The sequence below is a fragment of the Oryctolagus cuniculus genome, chromosome 12 (genome assembly GCF_964237555.1).
Source record: "Oryctolagus cuniculus chromosome 12, mOryCun1.1, whole genome shotgun sequence".
Lineage (NCBI taxonomy): Eukaryota > Metazoa > Chordata > Mammalia > Lagomorpha > Leporidae > Oryctolagus > Oryctolagus cuniculus.
In genome coordinates, this window is record NC_091443.1 from 17,269,738 (window position 1) to 17,282,652 (window position 12,915).

General features: G+C 43.6%; 1 protein-coding gene across 3 annotated transcripts in view; it reads right to left on the reverse strand.

The window, feature by feature from the left end:
• Positions 1-12,915, reverse strand: part of HERC2 (HECT and RLD domain containing E3 ubiquitin protein ligase 2) — a 233,159-nt gene that overhangs the window by 96,126 nt on the left and 124,118 nt on the right. For all 3 annotated transcript variants that reach the window (XM_051822208.2, XM_051822209.2, XM_051822210.2), the window contains exons 36-44: positions 12,673-12,860; positions 11,494-11,686; positions 10,019-10,201; positions 7,959-8,140; positions 6,616-6,763; positions 6,342-6,538; positions 5,864-6,094; positions 4,597-4,735; positions 2,827-2,970 (exon numbers count right to left, since the gene is read on the reverse strand). In XM_051822208.2, the coding sequence (XP_051678168.2) occupies positions 2,827-2,970; positions 4,597-4,735; positions 5,864-6,094; positions 6,342-6,538; positions 6,616-6,763; positions 7,959-8,140; positions 10,019-10,201; positions 11,494-11,686; positions 12,673-12,860 (1,605 nt within the window). The remainder of the gene's footprint in view (positions 1-2,826; positions 2,971-4,596; positions 4,736-5,863; positions 6,095-6,341; positions 6,539-6,615; positions 6,764-7,958; positions 8,141-10,018; positions 10,202-11,493; positions 11,687-12,672; positions 12,861-12,915) is intronic.

The following is a 12,915-nucleotide window of genomic DNA, read 5'->3' on the forward strand; positions in this document are numbered from 1 at the left end:
TTAGTTAGGTACAGAAGTTGTGGATTAATTTCTGGGGTTTCTATAACATTCCACTGATTTACATGTCTATTTTTGTACCATATTGGGCTATTTTGATTATAACAGCTCTGTAGAATATCTTAAAGTCTTCTGAGAAGAATGCCCTTGGTATTTTGACTGGGATCACATTGAACCTGTAAACTGCTTTGGGTAATATGAACATTTTGATGATATTAATTCTTCCAATCCATGAACACAGAAGATTTTTTCCATTTTTTTTGTGTGTGTCTGTTTCTATTTCTTTCCTTTTAATGTTTTGTAATTTTCATCGAGATCTTGCATATTCTCATTTAAACTTATTCTAAGCTATTCAACTTTTTGGAGCTATTGTGAATGGGAACAGTCTCACAAGTTCTTTCTTAGACATGGCATTGTTTGTAAAGACTATTGATATTTTGTGTGTTGATTTTATAACCTGCAACTCTGCCAAATTCTCTTATGAGTTAATATCCTTTTGGTTCCCCATACATAGGATGGTGTCATCTGCAAATACGGATAATCTGATTTCCTCCTTTCCAATCTGTATCCCTTTGACTTCTTTTTCTTGTCTAATGGCTCTGGCTAAACTTCTAGAACTACATAGAATAGTAATGGTGAAAGTAGGCATTCTTGCTTGGCTCAGGATCTGAGCAGAAATGCTTCCAGCTTTTCATCATTCGACAGGATACTGGTTGTGGGTTTTTCACATATTGCCTTGATTGTAACTGAGGAATGTTCCTTTTATACCCAATTTGCTAAGGTTTTTATCATGAAAGGATGTTGCATTTTATCAAATGCTTTCTCTGCATCTACTGAGATAATCGTGTGGTTTTATTGTCAATTTGTTCATGTAATATATCAGGTTTATAATGATTTGCATATGTTGAGCCATCCCTGCATCTCTGGGATAAATCCGACTTGGTCTGGATGGATGATCTTTTTGATGTGTCGTTGGATTTGATTAGCTAGTATGTTGTTAAAGATTTTTCCATCAATGCTCATCAGGAATCTTGGTCTATGGTTCTCTTTCTTTTTTGTGTCACTTTCTGGTTTTGGAATTTAGGTGATGCTGGCCTCACAGAAGTTTGGGAGGATTCCCTCCCTTTCAATTGTTTTAAATAGTTTAAGAAGAATTGAGATTAGTTCTTCTTTAAAAGTCTGGTGGATAGCGGCCAGTGCTGTGGCATAGTGGGTAAAGCCACTACCTGCAGTGCTGGCATCCCACATACACTGCTCCACTTCCGATCCAGCTCACTGCTATGGTCTGGGAAGGCAGTACAAGATGGCCCAAGTCTTTGAACCCTTGCACCCACATGGGAGACCTGGAGGAAACTCCTGGCTTCGAATCAGCGCAGCTCTGGCCATTACAGCCAATTGGGGAGTGAGCCAGTGGTTGGAAGACCCCACCCCCACCCCTGTATTTTCTTCTCTTTCTGTGTGACTCTGACTTTCAAATAAATAAATAAATATTTTTTAAAAATAAAAAGAAATAAAAGTCTGGTAAGTTCAGCAGTGAAGCCATCTGGTCCCCAGTTTTCTTTTGTTGGGAGGGTCTATATCTTGGTTATTGGTCTATTTAAGTTTTCTATGTATTTGTGCCTCAATTTGTAAGTTGTATGTGTCCAGAAATCTATTCATTTCTTCTAAATTTTCCAATTGTTGGCATATAGCTTTTTATAATAATTCCTGATGATTTTTTTAATTTCAGTGGCATCAGCAGTTAACATCTCTTATTTTATTAACTTGGGTCTTCTCACCCTGCCTTTTTATTTATTTATTTATTTTGATTGAGCAAATGGTTTACCAATTTTGTTTATTTTTATGGCAATAAACATATAGATAACATCACTTTGAATGGTACCACAGTATGAATGGTAAATTATAGATTCACCACATAATAAAGGACATTCTAGTATCTCCGGGTCTTCAACATTAAAACAGTAACAACAACAAAGTCACAATAGGAGGCTGGCATTGTGGTACAGCGAGTTAGTCACCAGCACCTGCAACGCCAACATCTGATATGAACACCAGTTTAAGTCCTGGCTACTCTGCTTCCAACCCAGCTTCCTGCTAGCATAACCAGGAAAGCAGGAGAAGATGCCTGAGTACCTGGGCCCCTGACACCCACGTGGGACACCTGAGGGAGTTCCAGGCTCCTGGCTTCAGCCTGGCCCACCCTGGCCATTGAGGACTTTTGGGGAGTGAACCAGGAGATAGAAGATCTCTTTCCCATCCTCTCTGTAAGCTGCTTTTACATAAATAAAGAAATAAATCTTTAAAAAAAAATAGTCACTATAGGCATCAGCAAACTTATTCTTCATGTCTTTTATATGATATATTCCCAGAAAATGACTTACTGAGTGAAAATATATAAATATAAATAGATATTCAGAATTAAAGCCTGCAATGTTTCCTCAAAGGCCCAGGAGATATTGTACCAACTTAAATGCCTAACTAGCAACATGAGAAAGGAATGCTGTGCATGCAAAGAACCTTCTTAGAGTGTTCCTGTGTCACAGCTTCAGATCTCCTGGGTCTGGGCGCAGCATTTCCAACAACTTTCTATGTGCCGCTGATGCTGCTGGCCCAGGGGTCACACCTGAAGGAGCAGGCGTGAGAATACTTGTCTCCCTCTCCAGAAAACCAGTTCCTCCATAGCTGGTGGTTGCTAGTCAGCTCACAGATCCCTCTTGTACGTGTAGAAGCTACCTCTATTCCCTTTCATAAAATGCTTGCTCCCATCCTTTGCCTATCTATCTATTGGAGTATCTACCTTTCTTACAAGCCTGGAAGAATTTTCTTTACCTATAGGAACAGTTCCAGTCTCCTGAACAGCTGGCTGAGACAAGATCTGCCTCAGTTTATCTTGGTGGGAAAGCAGCGCTCGCCCTGCCTTCAGTATGTACAGCTTCAGCTGCTGGCTCCGCAGCAGATCCAGGTCCACTTGGCCTGCAAAAAAAAGAACTCAGTAAGACCCACTTTCCCTGGTCTCTCTTCATCACCAGTAGGGCCATCTCAGCAATACACAGGCCCTGTGCCCTTTGAGACCTAACTGACCATACATACACACTGTTAATAACCAAAGCCAGAAGAGCACTCTTAACTGTCCAGGAATGACTCCTGCCCTGCTCTCTAGGAACCTACCTCAAAGGGCTGCAGTGAGGGTTAGACCATGATCATTAGTAACAATATCATCAAATGTTTCCCAGACTGCTAAAATTCCAACCAGATACCTAGGTCACAAACAAATTACTTTCACCTTTCTTACAAGACTCTTCTGAGAAACTTTGACCAGACACAGCTCGTCTTTAACTGATGAGGATCATGGCAATTTCCCAGAGTCCTGCCTAATCCAGAGATAGGCAGACTGAGGGCTTCCTCATGCCGCAGGCTCAGTGGTAACACAGGTCTGCACCACAGCGTGGCAATAGCATTCCAAGGCAGAACATGGCTGGAGGGCTCAGAAGCAGCAGAGGGAACGTATGAGGGACAGAGGAGCACAGGTGCCTCTCCAGCTCTGAGACTGACCAATTGGCAGCCAGGTTTATTAACCATGAAGGGAAATGAGGGCTCCTGGAGAAGACTGACAGCGTTTTGGACCACGCACAGGACCACCAATGAGAGACGCAACCTGGAGATTCAGAGTTGTAAGTGTAACCATCATAAATGCTGCAGCAGCAAATACAGGGATGGAGGGTGGGGAGTAGATAAGACAACTCTAGAAAAGTAGGCAGAATGAACCATAAGTCACAGGCAAAATACAAAGAAAGACATGAAAGCAGAATCATAGACTCAAAAGTTTTAAGCAAGAGTAGCTACAGTTTTAGCCCAGTATGCACAGAGTTGAAACAAGGCAGGTTCAAATACAAAGACTCCTAGAGAAGTCACTTAAGATGCCTTGAGTAAAGTTCCAAAAGGGACTAGGCTGGAGGGTTAATGGGGAGGAAGAGAACACAGACTCCTCTTCAAAAAGCTTTCTCAGAATAAATGCTGGCACTAACAAGAGGGAGGTGAGCCAATCAGGTATGGTCCTGAACACTGTACTGAAGGCTGACTCAAAAAAACATTCTCATCACCATGCACACAGTTACATTCCTGACCATAACTCAACAAACAGTACATGAATGTGAACCCCAAAATTTCAGCCATCTTAGGAACTCACTCTGATAAAAGAACAAACAGGGGCAGGCATCTGAAACAGCGGTTAAGATGTTGCCTGGGACACCTGCATCCCATATAGCAGCATCACATTTGAAGCCTGCCTCTACTCCCAACTCCAGCTTCCTACTGATGTTCACTCTGGGAGGGACTAGGTGATGACTCAAGTCACTGGGTCCCTGCTACCTACATGGAAGACCCAGAAGGAGTTTCTGATTGCTAGCTTCAAAGAGGACCCATCCCCAGCTGTTGCAGGCATCTGAGGTATGAACCAGTGAATAAAAGATCTCTATACATCTGTCTATCTATATATACCTGTCAAATAAGTTAAATAAATACATTTTAAAAGGATAAACACTGTCCAAACAACACTAGCTAAGACTGTGGCCATACCATCAAGAGGTACCTTGTACTGACCTGCAAAGTTTTGTTTAGGTGATTTCTTTATTTTGTGCTTTTCCAATTTGCTTCCAGCAAGGTTCACTAACTGAGCCCAGACAGAGAGCATTGGCTCCGTGAAGGGTAGGTTGGTCACGCTAAACGCCACGGCAGGGAGCTAAAGAGAAGGTACAGAAATCTTCAGAGTGCAGCCAATGAGATTAATAAATGAAATACTCTTAAGTTATTATGGCCATGAGACTTAATTTGAAAATACCATACATATACCTAATTCTTTTTAAATCTGAGAATAATTTTTAAAAGATAACATTAAGGACAAGATAAAGACTTATACAAGAGGACTTTAAAAAGTTTGTGAAAAAGTCTAATTTTAAAAACTGAATGTTCCATAAACTTTTTAAGTCCCCTCATATATGTAATAAATACAATCTATATTAATTTTTTCTTTAACAACTTGTCAACAGCATACATTGGAATGGTTATTTTTATCTTACATATTTTCTACATATTTCAAATTTCCTACAATATATATATATATATACATTCCTGCACTGAAAAACAGTATTTTGTGGAGAAGTACAGTCAAAATGCACTTGAGTTATATCAAAACAATGTAAATCACTCACCTTCCCTAAGAATCCCTAATTCATAAGGCTAAGATGACAGTAGCTGCTATGTAAGTCATTGTCACTTAACAAAATTAACAAGCATTTTCTACACAATGGAGTTATTTTTGAAGAAATCATTTTTAAGCTTTTTAAAAGCTGAACTGCTAAAATGAAATTTATAAATTCATATTTTAAAATAAATAAAATTATCTTTTTTTTTTTTTTTTTTTTTTTTTTTTTTTTTTTTTTTTGACAGGCAGAGTGGACAGTGAGAGAGAGAGACAGAGAGAAAGGTCTTCCTTTGCCATTGGTTCACCCTCCAATGGCCGCCACGGCCGGCGCACCGCGCTGATCCAATGGCAGGAGCCAGGAGCCAGGTGCTTTTCCTGGTCTCCCATGGGGTGCAGGGCCCAACCACCTGGGCCATCCTCCACTGCACTCCCTGGCCACAGCAGAGAGCTGGCCTGGAAGAGGGGCAACCGGGACAGAATCCGGCGCCCCGACCGGGACTAGAACCCGGTGTGCCGGCGCCGCAAGGCGGAGGATTAGCCAATAAAATTATCTTATAGCTGCCCAGTGTCTTTTAGGTTGCTAATGCCCTTTTTCATTTCATTTCTCTGAGGTCTATGGACCCACATTTGCCTTATTACAAGGTAACAGAACATAAGTTCACCTACTGGTTTCAGCTGATTCAATGGGCAAACACGACACATCCGCATGTCAGAGAACTGCACAGTGATCTTGCCCTTGGGGGTGATGCGCGTTACAGTGCCTTCTCCAAATTCATCGTGCATGACTTGGCCTCCCAGGCGTAGGCGACCATCAATCCCTCCAATCACAGCCAGGACAGCCATGAGACCCCCTACTTCAGGGTTCTCAGAGTCAGGGAAGAAATCATCTAACACGGCCTATGGTGGAGAACAGACAGCAAACTCGAGGAGGTCCAGGAGAGCAGTCCATTCTAACAAATTTACAACTAAACTGAATTAATTTTTGTATGGATAGTACCTTGTTCAATAATTATTTCCATTTAAAAATACTTTTAAATATATGTTTGAACAAAATACATAACATTTAAGAAGATAATTTTGTTTAAATGCTAAATTAACATTCCACAAAGAGAAAAACAAGCTTATTTGAAAACAAGGAACTCACTGCTTCTGACGACTTCCCTGTGCAGCTGTGGGTGACGGAGCGGAGCTGGGAGTTGATGTACTTGTTGATGAGCCCATTCCACTGACTTAGGGAGTGCAGTGTGCGGAGCAGTGCCACCACCTCTTCTGCCAGGGTGCTGCTGTGAGTGGCAGTGAGGGAGGCCTGTGGGCGGGCCCTCCGCCTCCTCAGGGTGGATTCTGAGGAAGAAGCAGAGAGAGCTGCTGCACTGTGCACTGCTCCCTAAGAAGGACACAGGAGGGGAAGAGCCACCCACCTCTCAGTAATGGGATGTCCGACGAACATGTGGTGAGCAGACTACCCAAGAAGCCAAACAGTTTCTCCACAAGGCACTTCATGTCCCTCGCCCTTTCAGTCTTATCCCACGATGGAAGGACTGCTTGCAGCAAATGCACGGCTAAGATCTGATGAAAGACATTTAAAATGATAAGCTTTAAAGAAAGTCATTACCTAGCAGATCAGATTAAGAGTTTAAAAATGTTTATTTTTTACTTTTGTTTCTGTAACTTAATTTATCATGTGAAAATCTTGATAGTCATTGTTTCACAACTAGATAATTAAATACAGTTGAGGGGTCAGTGTGGTACAATGGGTTAAGCCACCACCTGTGATGCCAGCATCCCACATGAACACAGGTTCAAGTCTTGGCTCCTGCTTCCAATCCAGCTCCTAGACATTGCATCTGGGAAGGCAGCAGAAGATGGCCTAAGTGCAAGGGCTCCTGCTACCCATCTGAGACCTGGATGGAGTTCCAGGTTCCTGCCTTCAGCCTGGCCCAGGATCAGCCACTAGCCATTTGGGGAGTGAACCAGCAGATGAAAGATCTCTTTCTCTGTGTCTCCCTCTCCCTGTAACTCTGCCTCTCAAATGAATAAATAAATTTTAAAAAAGAATCCAGATTAATGCTAAATATTAACAGGAATTCAAAACAATAAGCTATGTCATAGATGTATGTATCTGTTCATTTAATTAAAAACTAATTATTTGGGGCCAGTGCTATGGCATAGCGGGTAAAGCCACCGCCTGCAAGTGCCAGCATCCCATTTGGGTGCCGGTTCTAGTCCCGGCTGCTCCACTTCCAATCCAGCTCTCTGCTAATGGCCTGGGAAAGCCATGGAAGATGGTCCAAGTCTTCAGGCCCCTGCATCCGTGTGACCCAGAAGAGGCTCCTGGCTCCTGGCTTCAAATCGGCCCAGCTCCGGCCATTGCGGCCATCTGGGGAATAAACCAGCAGATGGAAGACCTTTCTTTCTCCCTCTCTCTCTGCCTCTCTGTAACTCTGCCCTTCAAATAAAATAACTAAATATTTTTTAAAAAAAACTAATTCTTTTTAGTTTAATTCTTAAGACAATTTCATTACAGCTCCTGGGAGGCAGATGAGAGCAACTGCAGGGTTTACCACTTAAAGAGAAAAGCAAGTAAACTAAAGTTCAGCAACTTACCCAATGCAATAGCCCCATGGCTCTGGAAGATCTACCTTGTGTCACTTCTAGTTCTTTTCTGCACTCATTACTCAATCAAGGCACCTAATCTTGGGGAGTGGCAGGCTGGCATGTGGATACCTCCTAGCAGGCCGGGTTTTGCCTGGCAGCACATTACCTGCCTCTGCAGGGAGGCGGCGGTGAAAGGTGCATGCCCTTCCATGACCTTCATGAGCAGAGTGATCCACTGTGGTGAGCTGAGGGCGCCACACACTTGTGGCGTGAGTGCAATGCTCCGCACGAACCCAAGCGTGCACCAGCTCCGGTGCTGCTCCCTGCACACCAGCCTGTTTGGAGAAGCTGCCAAGAAGGAAAACAAACTTATTTGGTGCCAAATCTCTAAAGACAAACCGTAAGTACAATCCTTATTTTTGGTTAACCTGCTATTCTCATGTTTGACAATAAGCTACTTTACAAATTTACAAATACAATTTGAGTAATTAAACATGATAGGAGTGGGAGAAACCTTTAAGTAACCTCAAAGAATATTTCACAGCATTAAAAAAATTTTTATTTGAGAGGCAGAGACAGAGAGAAAATGAAAGAGAGAGTGGAACTATCTCCCCTACTGGCTCATGCCCCAAATGCCTACTTCAATCCAGGTCTACCATGTGCAGAAGGAACCCAAATACTAAAGTCATCGCTGTTGCCTCCCAGGGTGTGCATTAGCAGGAAGCCAGAGTCAGAAGCCAAATCCAGTCACTGAATCCAGGCACACCAACACTGGACACAGGCATCCTAACTACTAAGGATAAACACCTGCCACTCACAGCAATTTTTTAAATCTTTAAAGTAGGGGTAATAACTCAGACTGATAGATTTTATCTACTTGTTGCTTCTAGGCAACAGGAAAATGACCCATAATTCCAATAGCAGCAGTTTGTGACTACGCATCTATTTTTTAAAATCTCTTATGTTTTAAATATCCCCCATGATCTTGCTTATATTCAACCTGCACCATAAATTCCCAATTCAAGTTTAAGACATCTGTACGAACAGAATGAGAACAAAAGGCTTTGTCTGTGTTTACAAATTTGATTCTGGCATCATATCTACTCCTCTTACCATCTTGGTTTCCACTCAGGTTTCTACTCTGTCCATTCTCAGAGGAGCTGAAGTGTGCAATCAGACTGTATTACTCACGGGGCCCTGCTTGGAGCCTCCTAGCCACCTTGGCCCCTGCAGCACCAGCTCCTTTTCCCCAAGTTCATAGAAAATATTATTAAAAGTTAAGTTCATTTTGATGCAAAAACAGTTTTAAGTCCATGCATATACGGGGTCTTCACAAAGATCAGGAAAAATTTTATTAAAAAGCTATGCATCAGGGTGGCACTGTGGCATAGCGAGTAAAGCTGAAGCCTGCAGTGCCAGGATCCCATATAGGCACCAGTTCAAGTCTTGGCTGCTCCACTTCCAATCTAGCTCTCTGCTATGGCCTGAGAAAGCAGTACAAGATGGCCCAAGCCCTTGGGCCCCTGCACCAGCATGGAGACCCAGAAAAAGCTCCTGGTTCCTGGCTTTGGATTGGCACAACTCCAGCTTTTGCAACCATCTGAGAAGTGAACCAGTGGATGGAAGACACCCCTCTCTCTTTCCCTTCCTCTCTCTCACTCTCTCTCTTTCTCTCTCTCTCTGCCTCTGTTCTCTGTAACTCTGCCTTTCAAATAAATAAATAAATCTTTAAGCAAAAAAAAAAAAAAAAGCTATGCATGAGGGGCGTAATGGTGTACTGGGTTAATCCACTGCCCCTGGAATGCTCGCAGCCCATATGGCCATCAGTTCAAGACCCAGCTGCTCTACTTCCAATCCAGAACCCTGTTAATGTGTCTGGGAGAACAGCAGAAGATGGTCCAATTGCTTGGGCCCCTGTACTCATGTAAGATACCCAAAAGATCCTGGCTCCTGCCTTCAGACTAGCCAGTCTTTCAAATTTAAAAAAAAAAAAAAAAAAAAAAAAAAAAAAAAAAAAAAAAAACTATATATTAGTTTCAAAAACTTTTGCACCAAAATAAATTTATTTTTAAATTCTATATCCCATAAACTTTATGAAGTACCTTCTAGACACACACACACTCACATACACTCTTGCTTGCACTCACAAACTCATTTCCACACCAACATGACAAATTCACATCCCCCAGTACTGACTCTCTGGACCCACAACTATTCATTCCATACATGTCTTGTCCGTCGTTCCACTTTCCACTAACATTCGCAGCAGTCCACACAAAGTCTTGGTGGCTTCACCCTGCATGATTTCAGCATGAACTCCAACAGAGAGGCAGAGAGTCTGCAGTAAGTTGATAGTGCTTGTAAGCATCATTGCAGTGGGGTGAATGTTCTTTTCAATCTGTTCCGTTTCTGGAAAAAAAATCAAAGTAAGAAACTATCCTCCCAAATAAGGCTGGAAGGCAGCCCTACATATAATTGAGGGGCTTTACCATCGTATTCTTCTTCTTTTTCTATTTCTGAAGATTTTAATTTTAAGACAGTTTTAGATTCACAGAAAAAATAAGAGGAAGGTACAAAGATTCTGCTTTCTTTTTTATTTTGGAAAGGGAAGATCTTTAGAAAAGATGGGACTGAAGATACACTAAATGTAGGCATTCCAAGAAGTGTCTTAACTGATGCACCAAACATATCTCAACAGTTAATTTTTCTTAAACAAATTCAGGAAGAACTCAGAAGCACTGAAATGACTCCAGAGTTTCCTTTCTCTAGAAAGACAGCTAACCAAATGTCAAAAGCTGGTTACTGACAAGCCGATTCCAAGCTGGTTAAGGACAAAGCATCTGCTCCTACATCCAGGCTGGCTGCCGGACAAGGAAGCACAAGGAAGCAGAGGCCACCAGGCTCCACCTCCCCTGCAAGAAAATCTCCCCGGGACAGCCAGGTAGGGTTCCTATCTGGGAAGCTGGGTGGAAGGATTGGGCAGCACCTGGTGTGGAGCCACAGGTTACAGGTCAGATGCACTGACAACAACCAGCCACTCTCTGAAGGTCTCTTAACCAGATGTGAGAAGCTTCATCCATACATCCCACTCTTGGATACTCCTCAACAATGCCATGAAGCCCTACTCCCACAACCTTGGATTTCCTTGGACAGAACCTGCCTTTCTGGTACCACCCTCAAATTTCTCCTCTGCTTTCCTGGAAGCAATTAAGTACTGAACGCAGCATGTGAAGTATCCTCAACCATCACCTAGGTGAAGAAGGAGGCAGATCAGTCTGCGCTTTGTAGAACTCATGGCTGGTAGAGAAGGCAAATGGTCTGAGTAGTGGGGTTAGGGAGAACACTTAATCCACCAAGCCCAACCCACTCCCTAAGACTCAAGCTTGGTAGCAACCACACAAGACCCATCTGAGGTGAGGCTACAGCTTGCCTTCCCATCACAGTCTTAAAGGGGCAGCTGGGGGGATAGGGGGTGGGGATATGTGAGAAGGCAGTTCCACCTGGGCACCAGGTTCCCAGAGCTACTTTCAGCACCTGCATCAGAATCACTTGAGGCTTCAAAGAGCAAAATCAAACCCACAGAGTCCTGACTGCAGATAAGCTCTGACCCACCACTTTAACATCCCCGAGAAATGGCAGCCAGCCAACACTAGGACAACTGGCTAGGCCGCCTTGAACTAAATGCCTGCAGAGTCACCCACCGGAGTCATCCTCTGTGTCCGAGTCCTCTGCCGAGGGCTGTGCAGAGACCGGCAGCTCTGCCAGCTTGAGGTCGTACTTTCCTTCTTTCCCCATTCTGTATGAATTGGTGCTGCCCGTGTCCCACTGGACTCTGATCCACCCATCTTCTCCCAGCTCACCAATCACGCGGCCTAGGCCTGGGGGAGGCCCATCCTGAGAAAGTCAAAATAAACACCAGTTAAGAGGACACCAGCTCTGCTCAGGTCCCTCCACCATTCTCCCGAGGGACCTGACACACACACACTTCTACCTGCCACCCTGGCTGTGAAGAGAGCTATGTCACTACACTTCATGCCAGCAGACTGCTCCCAAACCTACCTGCACAATGTAGATCTCAAATTATTTTCAATTAAATGCCATGAAATAATGTGTTTATGCTCCTTTACCAAAGAAACAGTAGGGAAAACATCAAGGAGAATGGTCCTGGTGGGCTTTTCCTTGGCCAACTCAATCCCTAAGGGAGCTTCACAGACGCAGAAACCTAAAATAACTCAAGCTCCTCCACATTCCCTCTCTTCCGCTCTGTCTCCCATTTCCATGGGAGAAAGCTGATTACAGGAGACGGCTACCTTTCCCCAGATGACTGTGACAAAGCCATCCCTAACAGTGCGGCTGAGAACACCCAGATATGACTACAGAAAGCTGAGCACTATCCCAGCTTATGACATTCGTCTGGGGCACCTGAAGGAGATCTGGGAGCAATGTGCTAGAAGGAGAAATGCAACGATGGCCACCCACTTACAGCACACCCAAAATTGCTAGAATCAGGGCTTCGTGGTCACACGGCCAACAGCGCTCACAGGCAGCACCCAGGCTTCCTGCCTCAGAGCTTTCGCGCTATCAACTCTCTGCTCACTCTCAGTCTTGTTCCAGGTAATTAACAAATTGAGCACACGGCAGTGAATTTTCTGAAATCAGCTGTCACTCTTCTCAAACTCCTGCTTGAGGTGCACCGAGAGCAGGTCGCTGCTATTCTCAACTAGCTTTGACTCTGTTGAGCAGCTCAGGAACCAATAACTTTGTCATCTATCAATCTTGCACATGTCCTGAGGTAAGGCAGCTGTCTATTCTGATTGTAATATTCTATACATCAGGATGTTAAGAAGGTGGCTAATGTAGTAAATCATATCTCTGAGTACCTGATCGCCCCATTTCCAATCCACACCTCTCATGACCCTGGTTCCAATCTTCATCATGGCAGCCAGTTCTGGCCCCGAAACAGGGAGCTGCACGGGAGCCATTTCCTTCCTTGTTTCTTCAAGGACCGTGGCAGACGCTCCTCGGGCAGAAGCATTCATGTCATCCTCAACGTTATCACAACTCGGACCTGGCAAAACACCAACAGCAACAGCTGAGTGATAAACAGCTACACTGTCCTATTC